At 39.8% G+C, this 24,343-nt stretch overlaps 1 protein-coding gene across 1 annotated transcript in view; it reads right to left on the bottom strand.

Annotated features, from left to right (window-relative positions):
• Positions 1-24,343, bottom strand: part of LOC145415022 (glycerol-3-phosphate phosphatase-like) — a 358,806-nt gene that overhangs the window by 83,201 nt on the left and 251,262 nt on the right. The window contains exon 3 of the mRNA XM_080284438.1: positions 19,169-19,306. Coding sequence (XP_080140564.1) covers positions 19,169-19,306 — 138 coding nt within the window. The remainder of the gene's footprint in view (positions 1-19,168; positions 19,307-24,343) is intronic.

Genomic DNA, 24,343 nt, shown 5'->3' with positions numbered 1-24,343 from the left:
AAACGAGTTCTATGGGAGGGTAACTATTTTATCCACTCATAAACGATATTTATTTATTTACTTGATACGAATGTATATGTAGTATGACAGTATATTGGTTTTCAAGCAGTAATAAAGGCATTATAAGCATTGTTTCACTCACTAACTAATCACCATACCTGACCTATTTTTGCCACACTACCTGATCATTATTTCTGACTGTTTCTTCTTCTAATGCTATGTAAACATTGTCCTCCACATTGTCATCGATTGGGGAATCACTCTGGCCCTGAATAACTTTACTAGCCAGGTCACTGGTAACAGGTCCTTTGCCAAGACAATGGCATGAGGGGGGGAGGGGGGAGGTTATGCAGTGTAAGGCATTGTCCCTGCTTGGTATCTTGTGCAGGAATAGAGGAAGGTGTCCCGTGTATACATACGAAAAATCACGTGCAAAAATTGAAAATTGTGCAAATTAGGTACCTTGCAATTGCACGACGTACTGGTACGTCGCCGGGACTGGCAAATGCAAATCGTGGTGACGTACCCATACGTCGTCGGGACGGGGCGGGTTAATGTGGGACTGGGTAGAATTTCTGAATCCATTCCAGTCTGCCCTATCAAAGTGCTATCCGGTCACCCTGACAGTTTCAGAACGGGGAGGTTTGGGGGAGCCGAGTGTTAAGGCTTTGATGAGATAGTTGTCAGAGGATCCAAGTGGTGACAGTATTTAGTCCTATGTCAATCTGGATTCTTTGCCAGGTTACCTAACCTGTGTGTGTGTGTGTGTGTGTGTGTGTGTGTGTGTGTGTGTGTGTGCGTTGCAATATATATATATCTTTCATGCCCAAAATTTTTTAAATATGTGCTTCTCTTTCTTTTTAGAGATACTTTGGCTATTTATCTACAGCAGGCGATGATAGAGAATTGGTGGAACATTACAGTTTTGGTATGGCGGCCACTACATTCAGTTGGTATAATTTTTTTTTTTTTTTTTTTTTTTTTAAGTTTTCCTTACAATATTTCTCCTCTTATATTTTCACACATTTTGCATGAAATTGAAGAAAAAGTGCTACAGAACATGTGTACAAGTGGTTGTTCCAATAAAGTTGTAAGTATTTTTGGTGATTTTTGAAAGACTGGGTTCTGACGGACCCCAGATTACCTGAGGTAGGGTAAAATTTTAAGGTTCCCTCAGGAGGGTGGAGCATATATGTCTTACAGTTAGTACTACAGTTCCAGTATATTAAGGAGAAATGTAATTTCGTAGTTTTACTAACGTTATTTTTAAAAATGTATCTACATCCGCACCCGTACCTACTGTACGTCCACGAGGATGTAAAAGCAGAATATCTGCATCCGCATCAGCATCCGAAAAATACAGATGTTTAAACTCTGCATCTGCATTAGAATCAGCAATATGCAAAAGTCTGAAATCTGCATCTGCGGATGTCTGACATCTGACATCCGATACATCACTTGGGCCTGTATGTATGTGAGCAGTAAATGCTTACCACTTAGATATAATTGTCATGTCAGAAGCAGAAATTTAACCACAAAATGATGATAATAAGAGGCTTTAAACTCAAAAACTGGCTCCTTTACTAGCTGAAAGTCTCTTATGAAAACCATAGAATAAAATGATATGTATATAATTTGTATAAAATGAGATAAATAATTATTGTAATATGCGGAATAAAATATTCATTCGTTAAAACTCACAAGCTAGCATCAGTGGACGTGGACCATTCCAGTACGAAAACGGGAAGAGGTCCGATAAAAAAAAAACATTAATGTTGAAGTTGGTAGTAGTTTTTGTATAAAACTAGGGTAAGTTCATAAAGGTATATTTATGTTGCCAATTTTATGAAGTAATAAACTGTAATTCTGAATCATTAAATGATTAAACCAGTACGTAGTAACTGCGACGACTCGTCTTTTATATTGTTAGCATTCTTTTTGTGGGAGACAAGAACAAAACAATTAACCCTGGATGCTTTACCCGAACATAATCCTACAAACCTTACTGTTTTTTTTATACAGCCCATACCCCACTGCCAGGGCTAATGTATGGCCCAGCGTGCATTATAGGTGCTGGGAATCAGTAAACTAACGAATGAACTACAAACCATGCCCTAGGGCCACGCGTCGTCATCTTGAGATCGACTCCAATAAGCACCACTCCTTCTACAGCTGTCTCTTGTAATATGTAGAGAGAGAGAGAAAGAGAGAGAGAGAGAGGTAATGATCATAGAATGGAGGGTTGCACAGCCAGATTCAACTTCAGAAGTGAGAGAAAGAAGATGATTAAAGATAAAAAGATATGCCCAATAATAGTAGTAAACGAAAACAAAGCAGCCTTTCAGTTGCAAATAAGGAACAGATTTCAGGCTTTAAGTAATGCTGAATGTGACACTCATGAGCTGAATGACAGACTAACAGAAGTGCTAAGAGAATCAGCGGAGGTAGTAGGAAAACCTAATACAACCAAAGCCAAGAAATATTCAGAAAAGACACTCGAGCTTATTAAAAAAGAAAGGAAATGAAAGTAAACACAAAGAAAGATGAAATAGATCGAGCGGAATTAAGTAAGATCATCAACAAAAGACAAAGAGAAGAAGAAGAAGAAGAAAAAGAGAAACATGGATCAGATCAATGAAACCATCAAAAATGGAAAAAGTCTGAAACAGGTCAGAAGTAAATTGGCACTAGGAAAGCAACAAATGACATCACTGAAAGAAAGAAAAGGTGAAATCATTAAATGCAGAGATAAGATGGTGAAGAGAGTTGAAGAATTGTACAAAGAACTGTATACATCAAAGATAGTACCAAAAGCTAATTTTTCAGTTGACACAGGTGAAATACCTGAGGTAACACCAGACGAAGTAAATAATTGACAAAAATATGAAAAGAGGGAAGGCTCCGGGAGAAGATGCAATAGTAACAGATTTATTGTTGGATGCAGGAGTAGAATTACAAAATAGGCTTGCTCATTTATTTACCCACTGGATTAAACAGAAGAAAATGTCCAAAACATGGTGTAATGCAATAGTTATTTTACTCTACAAAAAAGGTGACTCGAAAGATCTTAGTAACTATCGACCCATTGGCTTAATATCAGTCGTTTACAGAGTCTTCACTAAAGTCCTTACGAACAAAATAACTACAATTTTAGAGGAAAACCAACCTCGTGAATAGGCTGGATTCCGAAGCGGGTATTCGACCACTGATCATCTACACGCAATAAATCAGCTAATTGAGAAAGCTACAGAATATAATAAACCACTGTGCTTAGGTTTTGTTGATTACGAAAAGACTTTTGATTCAGTGGAGCACATAGCAATTATAAATTCATTGCGAAAACATGGAGTGAATGACAAGATTGTAAATCTGCTCGAAAACATATAAAGAGGGAACTGCTACAGTTAAATTACATAAGGACTCGGAAAATAATAAGATTGAGAAGGGCGTGCGTCAGGGAGATACAATTTCACTAAAATTATTTACAGCATGCTTAGAAAGTATTTTCAGGAAGCTAGACTGGGAAAACTAAGTAGTGAACATAGATGGAGAAAAGCTAAACCATTTAAGATTTGCGTTAAATGAACTGAACAGAGAAAGTCTGAAAGTAGGACTGAACATGAACCGGAGTAAAACTAAAGCAATGTTTAATCCACAAACACCAAAGAGCGTCATCAGAATAAGCGATGAAATTCTTGAAGAAATTGAGGAGTACAACTACTTGGGACAAATACTAATATTAACGAAAGATCATGATAGCGAAATAAAAAGACACATTACAATTGGATGGAAAGCTTTCGGTAAACATAGAAACATTATGAAAAGTAGCTTGCCAGCTTGTATGAAACGAAAAGTATATAACGAATGTATAATTCCAGCTATGACGTATGGTTGTGAGACCTGAAAACTGCAAAATCATTGGAAAATAAATTAATCCGTTCTCAGAGAGCAATGGAAAGGGCAATGTTGGGAATATCTTTAAGAGAAATGGAAAGATCAACTTGGGTGAGAAAGCAGACTAAAGTCAAAGATATTATAGAAGTTATAAACGAGCAGAAATGGAGGTGGGCAGGCCATATAGCAAGAATAAGGGATAACCGATGGACCAAAAGGCTGACTGACTGGATACCAAGAAATCATAAACGTAGCAGAAAAGGACCAGACAGGAGATGGAGCGATGAGATAGAGAAATTTGCAGGGAAAACGTGGCAAAGATTGGCTCAGTCAAGGAATTCGTGGAAAAGGTTGGGGGAGGCCTTTGTTCAGCGGTGGACTAGTTATGGCTGATATATATATATATATATATATATATATATATATATATATATATATATATACAGATAGATACTGTTACACCATAGGGTTCGTTCATACATCGAGAACAACGCGTGGACGAGCCAGACAGTTAATAAAAACCTGCTGAACACTTTTGGGCTTTATTCCTACCAGGCGCAGGCGAGGTACTGTACACGTGGAAAATTCTGTCTTTTCTCTCTCACGCTCCCTCCGTTCTTCACTAATTACTACTCGCTCACTGTCTGTTCACTGACTGACGGACTCAAATACGAACTGCGACTGACTCTTCAGTCCTTCACTGATTAGCTCTCACTGGCTGACAGTTTGTCACCAACCCTTTCAGTGTACGTCCGCCACTGACTCATAGTCTAAATCACTTATTGTTCACAGACTGTCCATCACTCCTTTCTGACTGATGGGCTCGCACAAAGTACGAGTAAATGCCATTGAGTGGATGCTTCACCAGGGATGCCAGATGTCTTAGCATAAAAAAAGACAGTCATCATTAAAAAAAGATATTTGAACACACACATACACACACACACACACACACACACACAATCTATATATATATAAAACAGCTGCGTTGTTTGTTTGTCCTTCAATCACACCCTAACCAAGGGCCAGAGACCCCCAGACCCATATACATTCTGAATCAGGGTGACCCAAGGATGGTTTTGGGCAGGTCAAAATTCAGATCTGGGTCATTTGAGGTCACCGGTAGAATGTTCGCCTTTTTGGCCCGGGCAATGCTGGGTACCCCTGCAGCCCAATTTTTGACATGGAGACTCATATGATCTCCAGTTCGGACATAGGCTATGTGAGGTTGACCTCCGAGATCATTTGAGGCCACTGGTCGGAGGTCATTTGAGGTCACCAATAATACACGCTTGAACCACTGGACCCAGCAGCCCAATTTTTGGGCATGGAGACTCACATGACCTCCAGTTCGGACATACGCTATGTGAGGTTGACCTCCGAGGTCATTTGAGGACACCAGGCGGAGGTCATTTGAGGTCACCTGTAATAGTAAACAAGTGAGCATAAATACTGTGCGTTAGTCTGTGAAAACTGAAATAGAAAGTTCCTGGACCTCTAATAATCCCTCTTCAAATGCATATGAGTTATATACATGGTCTTTCTGGAGTAGAAAGAATGACTGAACTAGAACAAACAGGATTAGTGTTTTCGACTTTTTGGCCCTGGCAACGCCTGCTAGTGCGTGTGTGTGTGTGTGTGTGTGTGTGTGTGTGTATAATATATATATATATATATATATATATATATATATATATATATATATATATATATAAAATGGGTGTCTAAAAAATTAATGTGTAGTAAAGTACCTCGTACCACATTGCAATTCTTCCTTCAGTAGATGTTGGAAATTTTCCCCACGGGCCTGAAGACATGTCCGGACATGCTTTTTCATATTGTCGAAGACCTTCTGCAGTGTGTCCAGTGTGATCTGTTGATTGTTGCTGGTGACTGGTGTGTGTGGACTGTTCTCATCGACCTTTCCTTTCAGTGCAAACCACATATAATAGTCTTGAGGAATCAGGTCAGGATAATGGACAGGCAAGATTCCACGCGAGATTATGCAATTGCCAGATTTGCATAAAACTCGAGTGATGAAAAAGCTGTTTGTGCAGTTGCACCATCCTGCTGGAAGCAGGCTTCTTCAGTTTCACACTGAGTGAGGTGGCCTAGGAATGGTTCAAGAATGTTGGTGCAGTAACGTTCTGCGTTTATGGTGCACTCAAGAAAATTGGCCCAATTATACGCATATGAATTATATCCCGACTTTATGATCATGGAGAGGCACTCCCTTAAATTCATGGAGATTGACACCCCTCCATAGACACTGTTCTGGTTGTTCACGTTCCCGAAAAGGTGGAACCATGCCTCATCCGCGAAGAAGGTTACATCAAGGATTTCCTCACCTTCCTCAACAATGAAGTTCTGAAATCAGGTGCAGTAGTTGATGCAGGTCTGGTAATCTGCCTCCTTCAGCTACAGACACCCTGTATAGATGCAACTTCAACTTCGTCTTCAGAATCCAATGAACTGTACTCTTTGACATGTGGTCCTGTTGGGACAATCATCTCACAGACTTACTTGGACTCTGGAACATCCTGTCCTGAATATCGAGAACAGTTAAGTGGAGGGCCTACCAGATCAGGGGCATCTTGCACACCGTCCATTTAACAAAACTTGTTCATCAGATTTTGCACCGCATTAAGGTGGGGAACTTGTGCATCTGGAAACTTTTGCTGAACGTCCTCCATGTATTTATCACCACTATGAAACACATGTTTCTCCAGGAACACTCTCTCCTCAGTCGTCAACACCATTGTCATTCGGCCAAGACAGTTAACCCTGCTCACACTCCCAATGCTATACTTTGTTACTATGCACCGATGCTTGAAAAACTGCGCAAGTCTCGCCAAGGTCACGCCGAGCTTCACTCCAAGGTTTCGCCAAGGTTATTGTTATTATTATTATTATTATTATTATTATTATTATTGGGGTGGGAAAGGAAGTCAGGATGATGATGATGATATTATATATTATATATTCCAGTGCATATTAACTTTTGGGACACTGTATGTTAGTGATGGTCCGAATATTCGCGTTCGCATTCGTAAATAAGTGTATATTTATTCGATATTCGCATTTGCATATGCATTCGCATGTCACGCGAATATTTTGCGAATATTAATAATAAAACTTTATAAAGTTTATAGAAAATCAAATAAAGAGTTAAAAGCATGAGTTGAACGAGTGTTCTACTGTAGGCTAGTGTTGCCAACCAAGCAGTTGTGCCAAGGTAGCCCGGGCTGCTTGCTACATTATGCAGTGTTGCCAGATTCCCAGGAAAGTCTGGATTTCTTCAGATTTTTTGCTGCATGTCAAATTTTCAGAACTTATCATAAAGAACTGGGTAAAGAAAAATGGCGCACTTAGACCTTGGCTCGGAGTCCCCAGGGGAGGGCGCCACAAATGCCCCCACCATCCGCCCCTCTCCCGGTGACGACTCTGTGAGTTGCCTGGAACCACTGTCTGACTAACTTCTTCTTCATTTCTGCAACATTCGCGGCCTTTCCTCTAACTTTCTCTCTGTTGAACATCACCTCTCCTCTTCTAAACCTCACCTTCTCTTTTTAACCGAGACTCAGCTGTCTGAGGCAACTGACAGCAAACCCTTTTCTGTATCCTCCTACTTTCTCTATACTCATTTCAAAGCCAAAGGTGGGTGTTGTGTATATGTAAGCAACGATTTATCTTGCTCTCGTGTTCCTGAACTTGATTCTTCTGAATTCTCCACTCTCTGGCTTCGGCTTTCCTCTCATTATCTGATTAAATATATCTGCAGTGTTTACTTATCCTCTAATTCTAATATCAAAAATTCTTCGACTATCTTACTTCTACGGTGGAACACATTCTATCCATTTCTCCTTTCTCTGAAGTCTCCATTCTAGGAGATTTAAATGTTCACCACCACCTTTGGCTCTCCTCTCCTTTGACTGATCCACCTGGTAAAGAAGCCTACATCTTTTCTATCCTTAATGACCTAGAGCAGCATGTACAGCACCCTACCCATATCCTTGACCGCCTTGGAGAGAGCTCCAACATACTTGATCTCTTCCTTACAACTAATCCTTCGCTTACACTGTTAATCTTTCCTCTTCGTTGGGCTCCTCCGGTCACAACCTTATTACCTTAACCTGTCCTATCGCTCCTGTACAGCCTGTGGACCCTCCAAAGAAACGGCAACTGTGGCACTTTGGAGCTGCAGATTGGGAGGCCCTCAGCCAGTACTTCTTTGATTTTCCCTGGAATGATTATTGCTTCCATGGTCGGGAGCCATCTGAGTGTGCCTTGCGCATTACAGAGGCTATTCTCTCAGGCATGGAAGCAAACATTCCTTTCTCATATCCTTTGACTAATGCAAAAAAGCCTTGGTTTAATCAAGCTTGTTCTAATGCTGTCTGCAACAAGGAGAGGGACTATAAAAGGTACCAGCCACCCCTGAATCACATCTTTTTTATGTTTCTGCCTGGAATCGTGCTAAGTCTGTTCTTCGCCCTGCTAAAAATAATTTCATCCACACTAAATGCTCTCAACTCTCCAACTCAAATTCTTCCCGCTCCTTCTGGCACCTTGCCAAAAACCTTTCTAACAACTTTACCTCATCATCCTTCCCTTCTCTTTTCATCTCTGATGGCTCTGTACCTATTTCTTCTACTGATAAAGCAGATCTCTTCGCTCAGACTTTCTCCTCCAATTCCACCTTAGATGATTCTGGTGCTGTTCCTCCATCATTTCCCCTCCCTGACTTCCTCTTGGCTGACATTAAAATTTCTTCAGCTGATGTATTTTCTGCCATCACTGGCCTCAGTACTAACAAGGCATATGGGCCTGATGGAGTCCCTTCTGTTGTCCTCAAGAACTGTGCTTCTGTGCTTACACCCTGCCTAGGTAAACTCTAACACCTTTGTCTTTCAACTTGTACCTTTCCTTCTTGCTGGAAGTTTGCTCTCATTCAGCCAAAGAAGGGTGACCATTCCCAAACCTTTAGCTATCGTCCAATTGCTTTAACATCCTGTGTCTCCAAAGTTTTTGAGTCTATTCTTAACAGAAATATTTTGAAGCATCTTTCCTATTACAACCTTCTTTCGGATCGTCAGTATGGTTTCCGTCAGGGTCGCTCAACTGGCGATCTTCTTACCTACTTTCAGACTCTTGGTCATCCTCATTTTGGGACTTTGGCAAAAGCTTTGCCATTGCTCTTGACATCTCAAAGGCTTTCAATCGCGTCTGGCACAAATCTTTAATTTCCAAACTGCCTGCTTACGGCTTCTGTCCTTCCATCTGTGCCTTCATCTACAGCTTCGTTTCTGGTCGTTCTATAGCCGCTGTTGTAGACGGCCATCGTTCTTCTCCTAGATCTATCAACAGTGGTGTTCCTCAGGGCTCTGTCCTATCACCAATTCTCTTCCTTTTATTCATTAGTAATCTTCTAAGCTGTACATCTAACCCTATCCACTCGTATGCTGATGATTCCACCCTCCACCTTTCCATTCGCTTCCCGCAACGTCCATCCGGGCAGTTACTTCAACAATTAAGGGATGAGGCTATGGCATTCCTAATGTCTGACCTGGCTCGTATCTCTTATTGGGGTAAAAATAATCTTGTTGTTTTTAATGCATCTAAGACTCAGTTTTTAAACCTATCAACCCGAGAGAATCTTCCACAGGAGTACCCATTAAAATTTAATAATATCCAGCTCAATCCAGTATCATCCTTGAACATGCGTCCGGTTTCATTCACTGGGGATTTATCTTGGAAAGATCATATTACATCTCTGGTAAAATCTGCTTCCAAGAGATTAGGTGTGCTAAGCCGACTCCGTACCTTCTTTACCCCTGCACAGTTGTTGACTTCATACACGGGATTTATTCGCCCCTGTATGGAGTACAACTCTCATGTGTGGGGAGGCTCCCCACATACAGCTCTTCTTAATAGGGTGGAATCAAAGGCATTTCGTCTCATTACCTCTGCTCCTCTTACTGGCTCCCTTCAACCTCTGTCTCGTCGCCGCACTGTTGCCTCTTTATCTCTTTTCTATTGCTACTTCCAGGGTCATTGCTACTCTGAACTGTCTGCTTGCATCCCTCCACCTCTACGACGGGTGCGTAGCACCCGTCTAGCAATAAACTCTCATCCTGTTTTTGTCCAACTCTCTAATGCAAGAGTTAACCGTTACTCCCAGTGCTTCATTTATGCAACAGGTCAACTCTGGAACTGTCTCCCTCTGTCTGTATTTCCTACTTCCTATGATCTCTAATCTTTCAAACGCAGTGTGTCCAGGCATCTCGAAATGAACAGATCTTGAATTTGGCTCTCTTTTGTTTTGTTTTTTGTTTTTTTGATGGAACTTTTGCTCATGACCTGAAAAGTACTCCAAATCTCAAGAATTTCAGAGAGAGAGAGAGAGAGAGAGAGAGAGCACCTGTCTGACGTGATCTGTTCTGGCTCTGTTTGAAGTTCGTCTAGGACGCGTCTGATATTCACGCGAGATGCATGTATGAGATGGGTCTTCGTCCCGCATCTGGTAACGCAGAAAATTGATAGAAATCTGCTCATTCAATTTTCTACGACTAAAACTCTTACACTGAAATTACATCGTAAAAAAAAAAAAAAAAAAAAAAAAAGCTCACGTTTCAACGTCATCAAACAATATTCGCATTCATATTCCCGAATACTGAAAATTCATATTCGCATTCACATTCGCCGATGTGGAAAAACATACATTCGGATCGTCATTAGTACAGAGAGAGAGAGGGAGAGAATATATAGCAAGATTAATAGATGAGAATTCCGTCAAATGAATTCCCATCACCGAATTCGTCTGCGTCAGTCGGAGTTGAGGTGTGTGCATAGTTTTCTCTACATGCTCCTGCGACTAATGTTTTCTTCTTCCAGATCGTCGTACGTGTTGCTTGTGAAAAGTGCTTGCATTTTTTTTTCACTAACTACAAAGTTGTGGCTGCAAATTTCATTGTTGTGTAGCTGTATTCTAACTCTTAGAACTGCCACAAGAGAATATGTTCTAAATTTTTTTCTTGCATTGTTTTTTACAATTTTTTAACAAAGGAAAATACCAGTTCAACAAAGGCTGTACTTAAAGGAGTACAGTAGAGTTCCGGGAAATAGTTGCCAGCTCTACAGTAGGTAGCACTTTTCTACTATTATATTAAATTTTCATAATTTAAAACAAATGTCCAAAACTTTACAGGGTCTTTTGGTATTTCTGAGTCAGGGAATTCTTCTTGCAAATTAGTTTTCATTGAGATGTGTTCTTACTGGTTTGCAAATTTCTGAACATGGAAATGTTCTTCTCTTGCCAAATTTTCTAAGGGAGGATCACTAAATCGTGGTGTCATTTAGTTGAGACATTTTTTAGGGCTGAGATGTTTAATGTACGGTAGTTCATCTTCAAAGTAGTTGTCTTATATATATATATATATATATATATATATATATATATATATATATATATATATATATATATATATATATATATATATATATATATATATATATGTTAAATCTTGCTTCAGGGATAAAGTCATGGCAGCTTTGAGAGAGTGAAATATTCCTCTGATCATTAATGTTGCTGGATTTCGAGTCATATTCAAATTTGTTTCCATGCTTACCATCACGTAATAACCAAGGCAAATGCTGCTGGCGAAAATCCTTGTATACATTTAGAAGCAGAAAGTCTCTCAGCTCTTCAGGTTATTGAAATAACTTTGTGGGATCAGGATTTGAGGCCTCGAATGCAGCATTTAGAGTTTCAAATTCTTTAATAATGGGACTGATAAAGGAATGATACAACTTATTAAATTCATCAAGGGGCACATATCTTATGGATGTTTGGGCAGTAAGGCTTTTGTCAACAGTAGTGCAGAAATGTGCCTTTCGCTCTTCGCACTTAATTAAAATCAAATATATGTATTTACCTCGCACCAGCCATCGTGTGGCAGTGGCATTTGGGGTTACAAGCTTCTCATGATGCTCAACTCCACAGTTCATAGTGGTATAGATTTTCTTGTATTCTTCTCGGCTCAAAGAACTTAAAGGAACCAGGTGGGAATTTAAGAAATTAGATGGGGCAAAGTAGCAGGCAAAGTACTGAAAGCTTTTTCAGCACACAAGGCATGTGGATTTGATGAATTGAATATCTGGGTTAAGATCCCAAAGCCTTGAAAATACAGAGCTTGCTTCACCAGACACATTATTTGCACCATCAATACCCAAGCCAGTGCAGTTATATATGTCAATGTTGCTTAGCTTTAAGAAGTTCCGTATAGCCACAAACAAACTCTGACCAGCGGTGTAGATAACAGGCATTATGCATAAGAATGTTGTGTGTACTGTAGTGTTCGCTTTTTCTTGGAAAAATATCCAACACACAAACATAAATGCTTTGTAACACTGGCAACTATGGACTCGTCTGTCAGCAATGAATATTTTGCACCTCGAAAATCGTCAAGTAATTCTTCAAATAACGCCACTGAAGCATTTTTTTTTTTTTTTTTTAAATCGAACACATGCACGTTGTTCGATGCAGCTTGATCTTTTTGATGATGCTGCTTTCCCATATTCCACAATCAGCTTTATTTGATTATCCACAGACCGCACATTAGAATGGCAAATAGTTGAGACACTGGACTTAATTTCAAATCCCTTGAGATCCATGGTTGCAGTTACACTATTCCATTTAAATGTGTCTATTATGAGAAGCAGTAATTGAACCCACGGCTATTTTGTGCTTTATTGTTTCTTTCGTGTAGCTCAAATGCAGATTTCGGCATCTTAGAGAACACTTGCATCTCTTACAGAAACAGGCATTGTCTTTCCACGAAAGCCATTTGTTATGATCGTCCCACTCTTTCTTATAATGCATTGCGTCGTTGTAATATTTTTTCCACCTTCTCATCTCGTCTTTAAAGTACTTTGAAAGCACTGGAGCATGTGGTGAAATGCTGAAGCATGGGGGAGAGATAGTATTAGAATTTTTATGGAAGACATGCAGATTGGCGTGGAAGGAAGGTAGAGTCCCGGAGGATTGTACAAAGGAAAACGGGGAAAAGAAGTGTGTGGTAATCATAGAGGCATTTGTCTTCTTAGTGTAATAGGAAAAGCATATGGTAGGATACTTACAAAAAGAGTTAGGGAAATAACAGAGGAATTAGTTAGAGAAGAACAGGGAGGTTTTAGGAAGGGAAGAGATTGTGTAGATCAGATATTCATTCTTAGGTCTTTAGTGAAGAAGGGAAAAAAAGTTGTATGTGGCCTTCAAGGATTTAGGGATTGCAAATGACAGAGTGGATAAACAAAGAATGTGGAAAATATTAAGAATATAAGGAGTAAATGGGAAGTTGTTGAATGCCTTGAAAGGTATGTATGAGGGGGCTTAGGCTACAGTGCGTTTGGATAGTGAACTGAGTTAATTTTTCTATATGAATGCTGGACTGAAACAGGGATGCGTCGTGTCACCATGGCTGTTCAATCTGTATATGGCTGTGGTTATAAAGGAGATACATGGTGGAGCAATGGATGCTGAAGCAGCCATAATGAGATAGGGCAACGCTGGAAATTCCTTGTACTGTTGTTTGCAGATGATACTGTATTGTTAAGTGAAGACAAAGGGGAACTGCAAGGTTTGGTGAGTGAGATCGACAGCTCTTATGCTCAAGGATATATTCATGTCAATAATGCATTTTGCAGGAGTAAATTAGCCATCAGAAGAACAAGTCAAAATTAAATTATAAGTAGATATTCAGGTGTAATATAGGTCAAACTTTTTAGTACTGCATGTATACACCGCATTATGTATTCTGCACAGAAAAAAATATGAAGAATCGGTATTAGCCTAACTGAATAATAAAAATAAAAAAGAAAACTAACACCAGTACAAAATATGGTATTAACTTTGTCTTTCAGCAATACAAAGTATCTGATTTACACCTGAATAATTATGCACGGTAAACCATGGTGATATTCTGCACCGAACAGTAAAGTAACACAATCAGTGGTACACTTGTAACTGAAAAAAGAGAAAAAAGTCTCTATTATTTACATAAGGTGGGATAAATGTGCTTTTTGCAATGAAAAATATGAGCTTAATTTTCAAATAAAAGGACACAGAACAATGCTAAAATTATTGTGAAATTTGAGGCCGGAGTCGACCTGAAGTTTCAGAAAACCTTGTGAAAGTGTGTTACAGTAGCCTTCACAAATTTTGTGCAGTGAGTGATAATTTGCATAGGACGGTTTCACTGAAGTAAGCACACTAAATGTCTATTCACAGCAATATATTTTTTGATCCAGTCATTGAGAGAATTATGATAGCTACATTTATCAAAGTTGTTTGACGTACTTGCTTCCAGAGTTTCAATAGTGAGTCTGATGTACTGTGAGTCCGTCTTAGAACATTTTTATTCTGTAAGTCACAAAGATCAGTTTGAGCATCAGAAAGATTAACTTCATCGATGTAAGGTTGACAGGTGCTGAACTCGTCTGCTGCCAACAAAAATGGGTTGTTCTAAGGGAGGCCCAGGGATGGTTCGAGGAGTTTGAAATGGGGTGGGGGGGGTTACATTAGCTGTGACCAACATGCCGCATATTTGAAAAACTCGTCCCTTATTTGACTAAAAATTTTGATACAGCACTTCTACTATTTTAAGAATAAAAAATTGCCTTGGGATAACCAAAGGCCACCAGCCCGTAATAACTGTTCCTTCCAAGAGAAAAACAAAATACAAGAGAGAGCCAAATTCAAGACCTGATCATTTCGAGATGCCTGGACACAATGCTTTTGAAAGACTGGAGGTCATAGCTAGCAGGAATTACAGACAGAGGGAGACAGTTCCAGAGCTGACCTGTTGCATAAATGAAGGACTGGGAGTAACGGTTAACTCTTGCATTAGAGGGTCGGACGGAATTGAGAGTTTCCTGCTAGATGGGTGCTACACGCCCATCGTAGAGGTGGAGGAATGCATGCAGACAGTTCAGAGGAGCAGTGACCATTGAAGTCGCGACAGAAAAGTGATAAAGATACAATAGCGCGGCAAAGAGACAGAAGTTGAATGGAGCCAGTAAGAGGAGGAGAGTTAATGAGACGAAAAGCCTTTGACTCCACCCTATTGAGAAAGGCTGTATGTGGGGAGCCTCCCCACACATGAGAGTTGCACTCTACACACGGGCAGATGAAACCCGTGTATAGAGTCAACAATTGTGCAGGGATAAAGAAGGTACGGAGTCGGCTTAGCACACCTAACCTCTTGGAAGCAGATTTTACAAGAGGTATAACATGATCTTTCCAAGATAAGTCCCGAGTGAATGAAACCCCAAGCATGTTCAAGGATGAAGCAGGATTAAGCTGAATATTATTAAACATTAGTGGGTACACCTGTGGAAGATTTTGTTGGGTTGACAGGTGTTAGAACTGAGTCTTTGATGCATTAAAAACAAGATTATTTTTACCCCAGTCAGATATACGAGCCAAGTCAGACATTAGGTGTGCCATAGCCTCATCCCTTTTTGTTGAAGTAACTGCTGAGATGGACGTTGCGGGAACCGAATGGAAAGGTGAAGGGTGGAGTCATCAGCATACGAGTGGATAGGGTTAGGTGTACAGCTTAGAAGGTCATTGATGAATAAAAGGAAGAGAGTTGGTGATAGGACAGAGCCCTGAGGAACACCACTGTTGATCTAGGAGAAGAAATGTGACCATCTACAACAGCAGCTATAAAAGGACCAACCCGAGAGGAAGCTGTAGATGAAGGCACAGGTAGAAGTATAGGAACCGTAAGAGGGCAGTTTGGAAATTAAAGATTCATGCCAGACTCGATTGAAAGCCTTTCAGAAGTCAAGTGCAGTGGCAAAGCTTTCGCCAAAGTCCCAAAGGAGGATGAACAGGACTCTGAAAGGTAGGTGAGAGGATCGCCAGTGGAGCGTCCCTGAGGGAACCCATACTGACGGTCGGAAAGAAGGTTGTGATGGGAAATATGCTTTATTTATTATTATTATTTTTTTTTTTGGTTACGAATAGACTTGAAAACTTTTGAGACACAGGATGTTAAAGCAACTGGGCGATAGAGGGTTGGGAATTGTCACCCTTCTTTGGAACTGGCTGAATGAGAGCAAACTTCCAGCAAGAAGGAAAGGTACAAGTTGTCAGACAGAGATGAAAAAGTTTACTTAGGCAGGGTGTAAACACAGAAGCACAGTTCTTGAGGACAACAGGAGAGATTCCATCAGGCCCATATGCCTTGTTGGTACTGAGGCCTGTGATGGCAGAAAATACATCAGCTGAAGAAATTTTAATGTCAGCCATGAGGAAGTCAGGTGGGGAAAGTGATGGAGGAACAGCACCGGAATCGTCTCTCTCTCTATCTCTCTAATATATATATATATATATATATATATATATATATATATATATATATATATATATATATATATATATATATATATATATATATATATATATATATATATATATATATATATATATGTGTGTGTGTGTGTGTGTGTGGTGTGTGTGTGTGCAGACACATTATAAGTGCATCCTGATGATTTAAATGTGAATATTCATTGGACTTCACAATGGAAAAGCAGCCTGTCTCACCTTTTTTTTTTTTTTTTTTTTTTTTTTTTACCAAATCTGAGCCAATTATTGGGGGATAACATCCCCCACTCCCCCATGGTCGGGCCATCCCTGCTTGTACTTAAAACCACCCGAACTTGGACCAAAGTCTGAATTACTGTTGACAAGAAAATAGATACCATGTAAATTATTTAATAGTCTGATTAAATTACTTCACCCAGTCATGACATTTGGAATTTTTTATGACCAGATCAGCAGCAGGAATGCATAAAAGTTTGCCCCTCCCCCCCCTTTGCCACCGTTCCATGGGTGAAGGGGGTCCAGTTCAAGGCACCATCATTGATATGGTACTTGATTTTGGCTTAGACTGTACTCTGACAGGAGGGAAACTAGGGTATTTTGTATTTTGTCCTCTAAACATATTCAATATTTAAAAAGAAAAACTTTTGTAAAAAAAAATATTTTGTCCTCTCGGAGACCTTTCCATGTATGTAAAAAAAAAAAAAAAAAAAAAAAAAACTGAATTCCATTTTTGACCAACACTGTAGGTTAATTTTTTGGCCAACTTAGAAGAAAAACAATGGGGGGGTAACCCCCCTGGTCGGACCATCCCTGCGGAGGCCAACTTTTTTTTTTTTTCTTCTTTACGGTGAAACTCAGAAAACCGATCTACAAATTCCTTCTGCATATTCTGCAGGTACTTATTGTATATGTCAGCCGCTAAGTGATTTCCCCAAGTCTTACACAGTGTGTCGAGTGAGAACATGGATGCATTAGGTGTTTTTGAAACAGCCTTATCTTACTAACAGATGCAGTTATTGAGTGTTTACTAGTCACAGATATCGTTGTTATTGCTTAGAGGTGTCGGCTGAATGCATTTAAATGTTGCATGATGTCAGCAAAAGACGTCAGCGTTTCAGTCCATTCATTCGAAGTTATCTTTTTCTGAACAGTTTCAGTTTTCATAGGCAATTTTTGCTGAGCATTGAAGAAGCCAATCTGGAAGCAGCAAATCATCAAAGCCATTTAATATTTTATCTTTCGGAAGCTATTGAACTACTCAGTGATATACCAAAATATTATAGTGAGCATCTTGAATTCCCTGTGTTTCTGGACATGCTTACGAATGAAGTTAATAGCTAAAATAACTTCTTCCTTATCTCTTGTAAGAATGAAGATTCCGGGTTATGAATGATGGTAAGATGTTCCTGATATATGAGACAATAATAAAACATAATCCCAAGTGTCATCGCTGCTGGAACAGAGCCACAAATCCGTTTTTACCTGCGACGAAGCGGACAGGTCTACAATTGATACACCCGGGGGATCTTTTTCTTATTTCTCCTACGAGGAAAGTTCGACTATCTGCACTTGAAGAGCTCTAAATGATTATCTTACAAAATACTTTTTTGCTCAGCTTCAAAATTTGAGTTTATTGAACAGGTCATATTTTGCATCAGCAGCTGCTGAGTCAGCAGATGCATCAGCTAACTATTAGATTTACAGGTTCGGTTCTGAGAGGATATTGTCGCGATTTTCTTATGAAATGCAAAGTTGCTCAGCTTGAAAATTTTTGTTGATATGACATGTCAGCTGTTGCATCAGCTGATGCATCAGCTGATTATTTAGCAGTTTTCAATTTTTGTCATTCGGGGGCAATTTAATGAATTAATTTCACATGCTCTACGAGTTTCAAAGAAAGAAACTTTTAATATTTAGGTGCAATAGTTTCGCCATAGGTCTATGGAATAAGTTTCTTCTTGTTACCACCTTACAAAGCAGATGCTCCGAAAGTCATTACTGTATAAAATTTATGCTGTGGAACTTCATAGTTCTCACATCTGCTAGTAAAAATCAGAGGACTCGTTTCTTGATATTTCATTCATCATTGCACCCCCGTTTATTATTCACGCAGAATACACGGAATAATGACCATCTTACTGGCCGCATAGCAAGTAATTTGAACTTCGATCAGTCGGCGGCAAACGTGAATTTTTCCGGCCGCATGCAGCCGGAAAAAAGGTGGGTTACTGGCTAACAAAAATATATATATATATATAGATAGATAGATAGATAGATAGATATAGATAGATAGATAGATAGATATAGATAGATAGATATAGATAGATAGATAGATAGATAGATATAGATATAGATAGATAGATAGATAGATTAAATATTGGTGAACTGGTAATGGATATCCTTTAGCGTAATGCTTCAGTTAACCTCAAGGCAAGACTTGAAGGTGCTTTCTCGTAATTGTTTACGGTATCCCCTACAATCATAACATTACATCGAACCCCTCACTGCAAGACGTTTTCCATGCCTTAAAACAGTCTGGTATTAGCAAGAAAATTACTGTAAAGGCATGTGATCGTAATTAATCGGTTAGGTTAATAAACTCGCATTATATTTTTCATTATAGGAGGAGACGTCATCAACATGTAGGGGTAAAGAGTAATGGAGATCGAGAGATGTTATTCTAAGTTTGTTGAAACGCATTCAATATAACTAGCAGGCCAGATTAGAAGAAAGCGTGGACTGCATCAGCAAAATGATGGTGATGATGAAATAATCATTACATTGGATGAATCACAGCAGTACCATAGCATATGGTGAATCATGACACCATGCATGAAAATTATATATTTTGTATGTCTTTCAGGGACATTTATCTGGTCTTACCCCGCCTCCTATACATCGATTCCCGGCTTTCTGTATTTCTTGCGCCAGTGCGGGTGCCCCCACCACGTACACCTTCTTCCTGAAGTTGATCTCCTTCAAATACTGGCCCAGGACGTACGGTGCACAGATCACATGATCCTGTCGGGAAAAGAGAGATCACATGTATCAGTTATTCTTCATGGTCGTTCCAAATATATTCTATTTATCGCCTAATTCTCCCTCCATGATGGATGTCAGCATTTTTAGTTGACTCAGTAACAACTATTCCCAAGACGTTATTCTCTCTCGTGTTTGCCATAATCCTATCATTGGTCTCAGTTCTCGGCTGACTCTCTTTACTTCTTCCAATCCTTACTTACATATGCTGTGTAACAAATACGATGGCAGAAATTAACTTCGAGAACTTGTCATATCAACTCGATGGTATATTAATTTTGATTATATATTACAGATCTGTTAATGTGTGCTTCAAGTATGATAAGAAACTGATATATGTTTGATGGGACCTCCCAGGAGCCGGGCCTAGAAATGCCTATGTCGCCGAGTTACTGAGTAATCAAATTTGATGTACAAAGACAAATGGTCTCTTGTATTCTCTTGTGAAATCTGGTGAAAACATCTGCTGAAAGGCTCAGGTCTTGGTGTGCATTGATCTGTGTCATACAGATGGTTGGCAGCATTGACATTAGATGACATTTGCTCCAGGTGACGAACCTGTGGAAACTAGCACACTGAATTTTTAGTTACTAAGCGAAACATATCTCTATACATTTTTCCGACTGCTACCTTCACTAGATATACAGTATATGGAATCGTTTCTCATATTTCTCTCTCTCTCTCTCTCTCTCTCTCTCTCTCTCTCTCTCTCTCTCTCTCTCTCTCTCTCTCTCTCTCTCCTCTCTCTCTCTTACTGCCATGTCAGGAAGAATGCAATCCAGTTACTAAAGGAACTGTCCTGCAATCAGTTCTCCTTTATTCATTTAACTTCCACTTAGCTTAAGCTGATAATTAAGAGTTGTGATTGTCATTATCTGTGTTAAAAAAGTGCCCAGTCTATTTTACATATGAGGACAGAGTTACCGTCTCATGATATCGAATGTTTTGATTGGCGAAATGAATCCCACAGGCTGGAGATCAAACACATAATCCAGAAGACCAAATTCTACACATAGCTAGTAGCGTGCTTCAATTTAGGTGCACTGCTTGCAGGTGCTGTCTTCTCCGTCGGTGTGATTATTTCCTGGTCCTGTAGTGGTGTGGTAACAAGAGGGATATGAACGATGACTGTTTTCCGTCGTACCTTCCTCCCGAAATCGCCTAATCTACCTTTCTACGGTTCTGCATACACCGAATGTTTACATTATCTGTTCGGGATTCTCTCCCACTAAATAATAGCAGATCATGCCACGTCGGACGCAGCAGTTTCAGCGAAATGATGTTAAGATTTCGGAATGTTCTATGTTCATTTATACCGTCATTGTATCAGCAGCAGATATGAAGCCTGAGGGAGTCAGGCTAGAAAACAGAAATATGTATTTGTGGTAGAACTCTCATAATGTTTCATGTGTTTCTCATAATCTTCTAACAAAACAGCAATGCGACTTTTGTCTTTGATTGTACACCCGTAAAAAAAGTATCGTTGCGCATGGGATCTATATGATGCGATGCCGTTGCAGGCAACGTTACACGACCTGTTTCTGCATCGTTGGTAACTTTACATCCTTGGCCTGTCGTCTTACTGAGTTTATTCGTTTTCGAAAAGTGTGAATCCAACAAGACCTCAAGTCATATATTAGACAACTAGGTGGTGACACTGCTGAAAGCAAACGCCAATCCGATCACCAACGAGATCTTATGTCAACCCGAAGTAAGTATCATGGAGACATCTCAAGCCATGGAAGCATACAATGAAGACTATGAAGGGATGGAAATAAAATGTCTGGATGTTTATGCCACTTAATTTCCTAATGGTTTATTCATAGCACATACACTGGAAACTCATGGACGGTGAAATATTTTTTTATATACCACCATCCACTCACTCGATGTAGTGCATTCCTCAGCTGACATTGCACTGAGTATTACGAAAATAACTTCTCGTAATTCAAGAAACCATTCATTATTTTGAGTAGTAACTCACTTGATGTAGTGCTGCCTACTTCCTTAGCTTTTATCATTCTTTTTCTGTGCCTGCCCTCCTCTCTTCCTATTTCTCTTATCTTTCCTGTCACTTCTTATTCCTTTTCTTTCCTTTATAGGTGGCTTTACATTGAGTGACAAGCCAAATGGTTTCCTGGAAGCCAAGAAACCATTTACAACGCTGGGTGGTAACCATATAACCAAACCATACGTGCTCCTTACGTGTCAACAAGTGGATTGGTGGAGGGTTGGTGCCCCTCCCTGTAAAACAAATAACTCAGTGTCAAATGGCCACCCTTTGCGGGACTGTGGTGTCTGGTAATAGATAGATAGATAGAACCATATATCCAAATGGCTGCCCGGTGGCCAACGAAGGTGGGTCATAATAGTTACATCTGGAGGGTGGCTGAGAGCTTAATACTCAAGTTATGTCATTCAGTGGCAAGTGAAGCTTGTCACTTTTACACTAATGATCGACACTGAATAGCCTAGCTCCGGGTCCCGAGTCACCCAATGGAGAAAGAAGGACTGAATGATAGGTTGAAAAATAAGAGCTCCACATTCTGTGGAGTTCTTATTGATATTGTTGATATTATTTTCTTGTTGTTGTTGTTGGGGGGGGGGGAGATCTAGAAGGCTAGCATTCCAAGGCCGTTTGAAATAAAGACTTGAAATTTTCAGGACTGATGTATATTAGTTGCAGGCTTCTTTTAGCATATTTTGTTTTTTCCCTAGCACTAGCGCTGCATAGTGCCCTGTATGTTATTTTTTTTCAATTTTTGCTCTGCTGCGCAGCAAAAACTACTGAATCGACTGCTTTGTAAGTGGTCCAATATGTAGTCGTCAGCATATACCGGTGCACCTGGATATTGATACTGAGATCCAACAAATACGTTCTGAGATATTGAGGAAAATCAAAATGGCCGCCTCATTCTTGAAAGTGCTAAATCGGAAAATATTTGGTCGCTTTTGACCAGACTCGGTGGAAACGCAGTGGGTCACGAGTGAATATGATTTGCATAGTATTAATGGCCCTGACCTTGATGTCAAGGTCACAGGTCAAAGGCTGTAAAAAAATCTGTCGTACCACAAGTCCCTTAAAATTAGGTCTACAATGATAACAAAAATATTTTCATCTGGAATGTGGAGTTCTTTGAATATTGCTTCAGCAAAGCCATAATTCTAGTCATTATTACTTATTATTATTTTATTACTGTTATTATTAGGAGAAGGGTGGGTCGTGAACTGAATGAACGGAAGGCAATGACTGATTATGTGCGTGTGTGTGGACGAAGGGATGAGAAATGTGTAACAGATGTGGAGGTTGGGGGAGTGCACTTTCTGACCATTACTTAGTGGTGATCGTCAGAATCAAGGTCAAAAGGAAATGGAGAAATAGAAGAAGGGAAGAACAGGAGAAAGTACTTCATGCAAGGAGAGTAAAAGGGTTGCAAGAAGATAGAAAAAAGGCAGAATATAAGAGTGAAGTGGAGGAGTGATTGGGTAAATATGGATTGGAGCAGATGGGGGACGTGGAAGTTGTGTGTAAGATATGCACAGATTTAATGTGTGCAGCATGTGAGGTGGTGTGTGGGTTGAAGAGAAGACGAAAGGGGGTGCAGGGAACAGCATGGTGGAATGAAGAGGTGAGAGAGGCTGTGGCACAAAAGAAGAAAGCTTATAGTGAGTGGATGAGAAACAGGGGCGTGGAAGAAGTTGAGAGACGGAAGAAAGAGTTACCGTATATGTAGAGAGAAAGAGAGAGGTGAAAAGATTAGTAAGAGAGAGTAAGAAGAGAGTGGATGAGGAATTTGGAAGGAATTTGAGTGTAAACTGGAGGGAATGTACGACAATGTTCTGGAAAGAAGTAAAGAGAGTTAGACAGGGTGCCAAAGAAACTAGTTGGGGAGTGAAAGATACCGGTAAAAATGGCAGATTACTAGTAGAGAAGGGAGAAAAAGTGAGCAGATGGAAAGAACACTTTAAACTGTTGAACATAGAGAATGAAAGTAATGCGAGTGTAAGTGGCTGGGGAATTGCTGGGAGACAGAGGGATGTGAGAAGAGAGGAAGAAATCAGTAGGATGGAAGTTGTGGAAGCAATGAAGAAAGTTAAAATGAGGAAAGCCCCAGGAACTGATGAAGTGTGTGGTGAAATGCTGAAGTATGGGGGAGAGATAGTAGTAGAATGGGTGTGGAAGATGTGCAGATTGGCCTGGGAGGAAGGTAGAGTCCGGAGGATTGGAAGTCAGGTATAATTATTCCCTTGTACTACAGAAACGGGGGAAAAGAAGTATATGGTAATCATAGGGGCATTTGTCCTCTTAGTGTAATAGGAAAAGTGTATGGTATAGATACTTACTGACAGAGTTAGGGAAATAACAGAGGTATTAGTTGGAGAACAGGGACGTTTTAGGAAGGGAAAAGGTTATGTAGATCAGATATTCATTCTTAGATCTTTAGTGGAAAAGTTTCTCGAGAAGAGAAAGAAGTTGCATGCAGCCTTCATGGATCTGGAGAAAGAATATGACAGGGTGGATAGACAGGGACTATGGAAAGTATTAGGAATATATGGAGTAGATGAGATGTTGTTGAATGCCGTGAAGAGTATGTATGATGGTGCTAAGGATGCAGTGCGTGTGGATAGTGAACTGAGTGAATTCTTCTATTTGAAGGTTAGATTAAAACAGGGATGTGTCATGTCTCCATGGTTGTTCAATCTGTATATGGATAGGGTAATAAAAGAGATACAAGGTAGGGCAGTGGATGTTGGAGCGGCCCTAGTGAGAGAGGGCAGTGTGTGGAACCTCTCTGTACTGTTGTTTGCAGATGATACTGTGTTGTTAAGTGAAGACGAAGGAGAGCTGCAAGGCTTGGTGGATAAGTCTGGGAGAGCGTGTACGAAACGAAATCTAAAGATGAATGTAGTGAAGATTAAATTTATGGTATTCGAGAGAATGTTAGTTAGTAAATTTACAGTGAGGTTGGATGATGAGGAAATGGAAAATATAAGTGCATATAAGTACCTGGGTTGAGT

This window comes from Coenobita brevimanus, chromosome 101 (genome assembly GCF_032717465.1).
Source record: "Coenobita brevimanus isolate Jiangsu-jjx chromosome 101, ASM3271746v2, whole genome shotgun sequence".
Classification (NCBI taxonomy): domain Eukaryota; kingdom Metazoa; phylum Arthropoda; class Malacostraca; order Decapoda; family Coenobitidae; genus Coenobita; species Coenobita brevimanus.
Note: the sequence above shows the minus strand (reverse complement) of the source record. Positions and strands in the feature narration are given on the sequence as shown.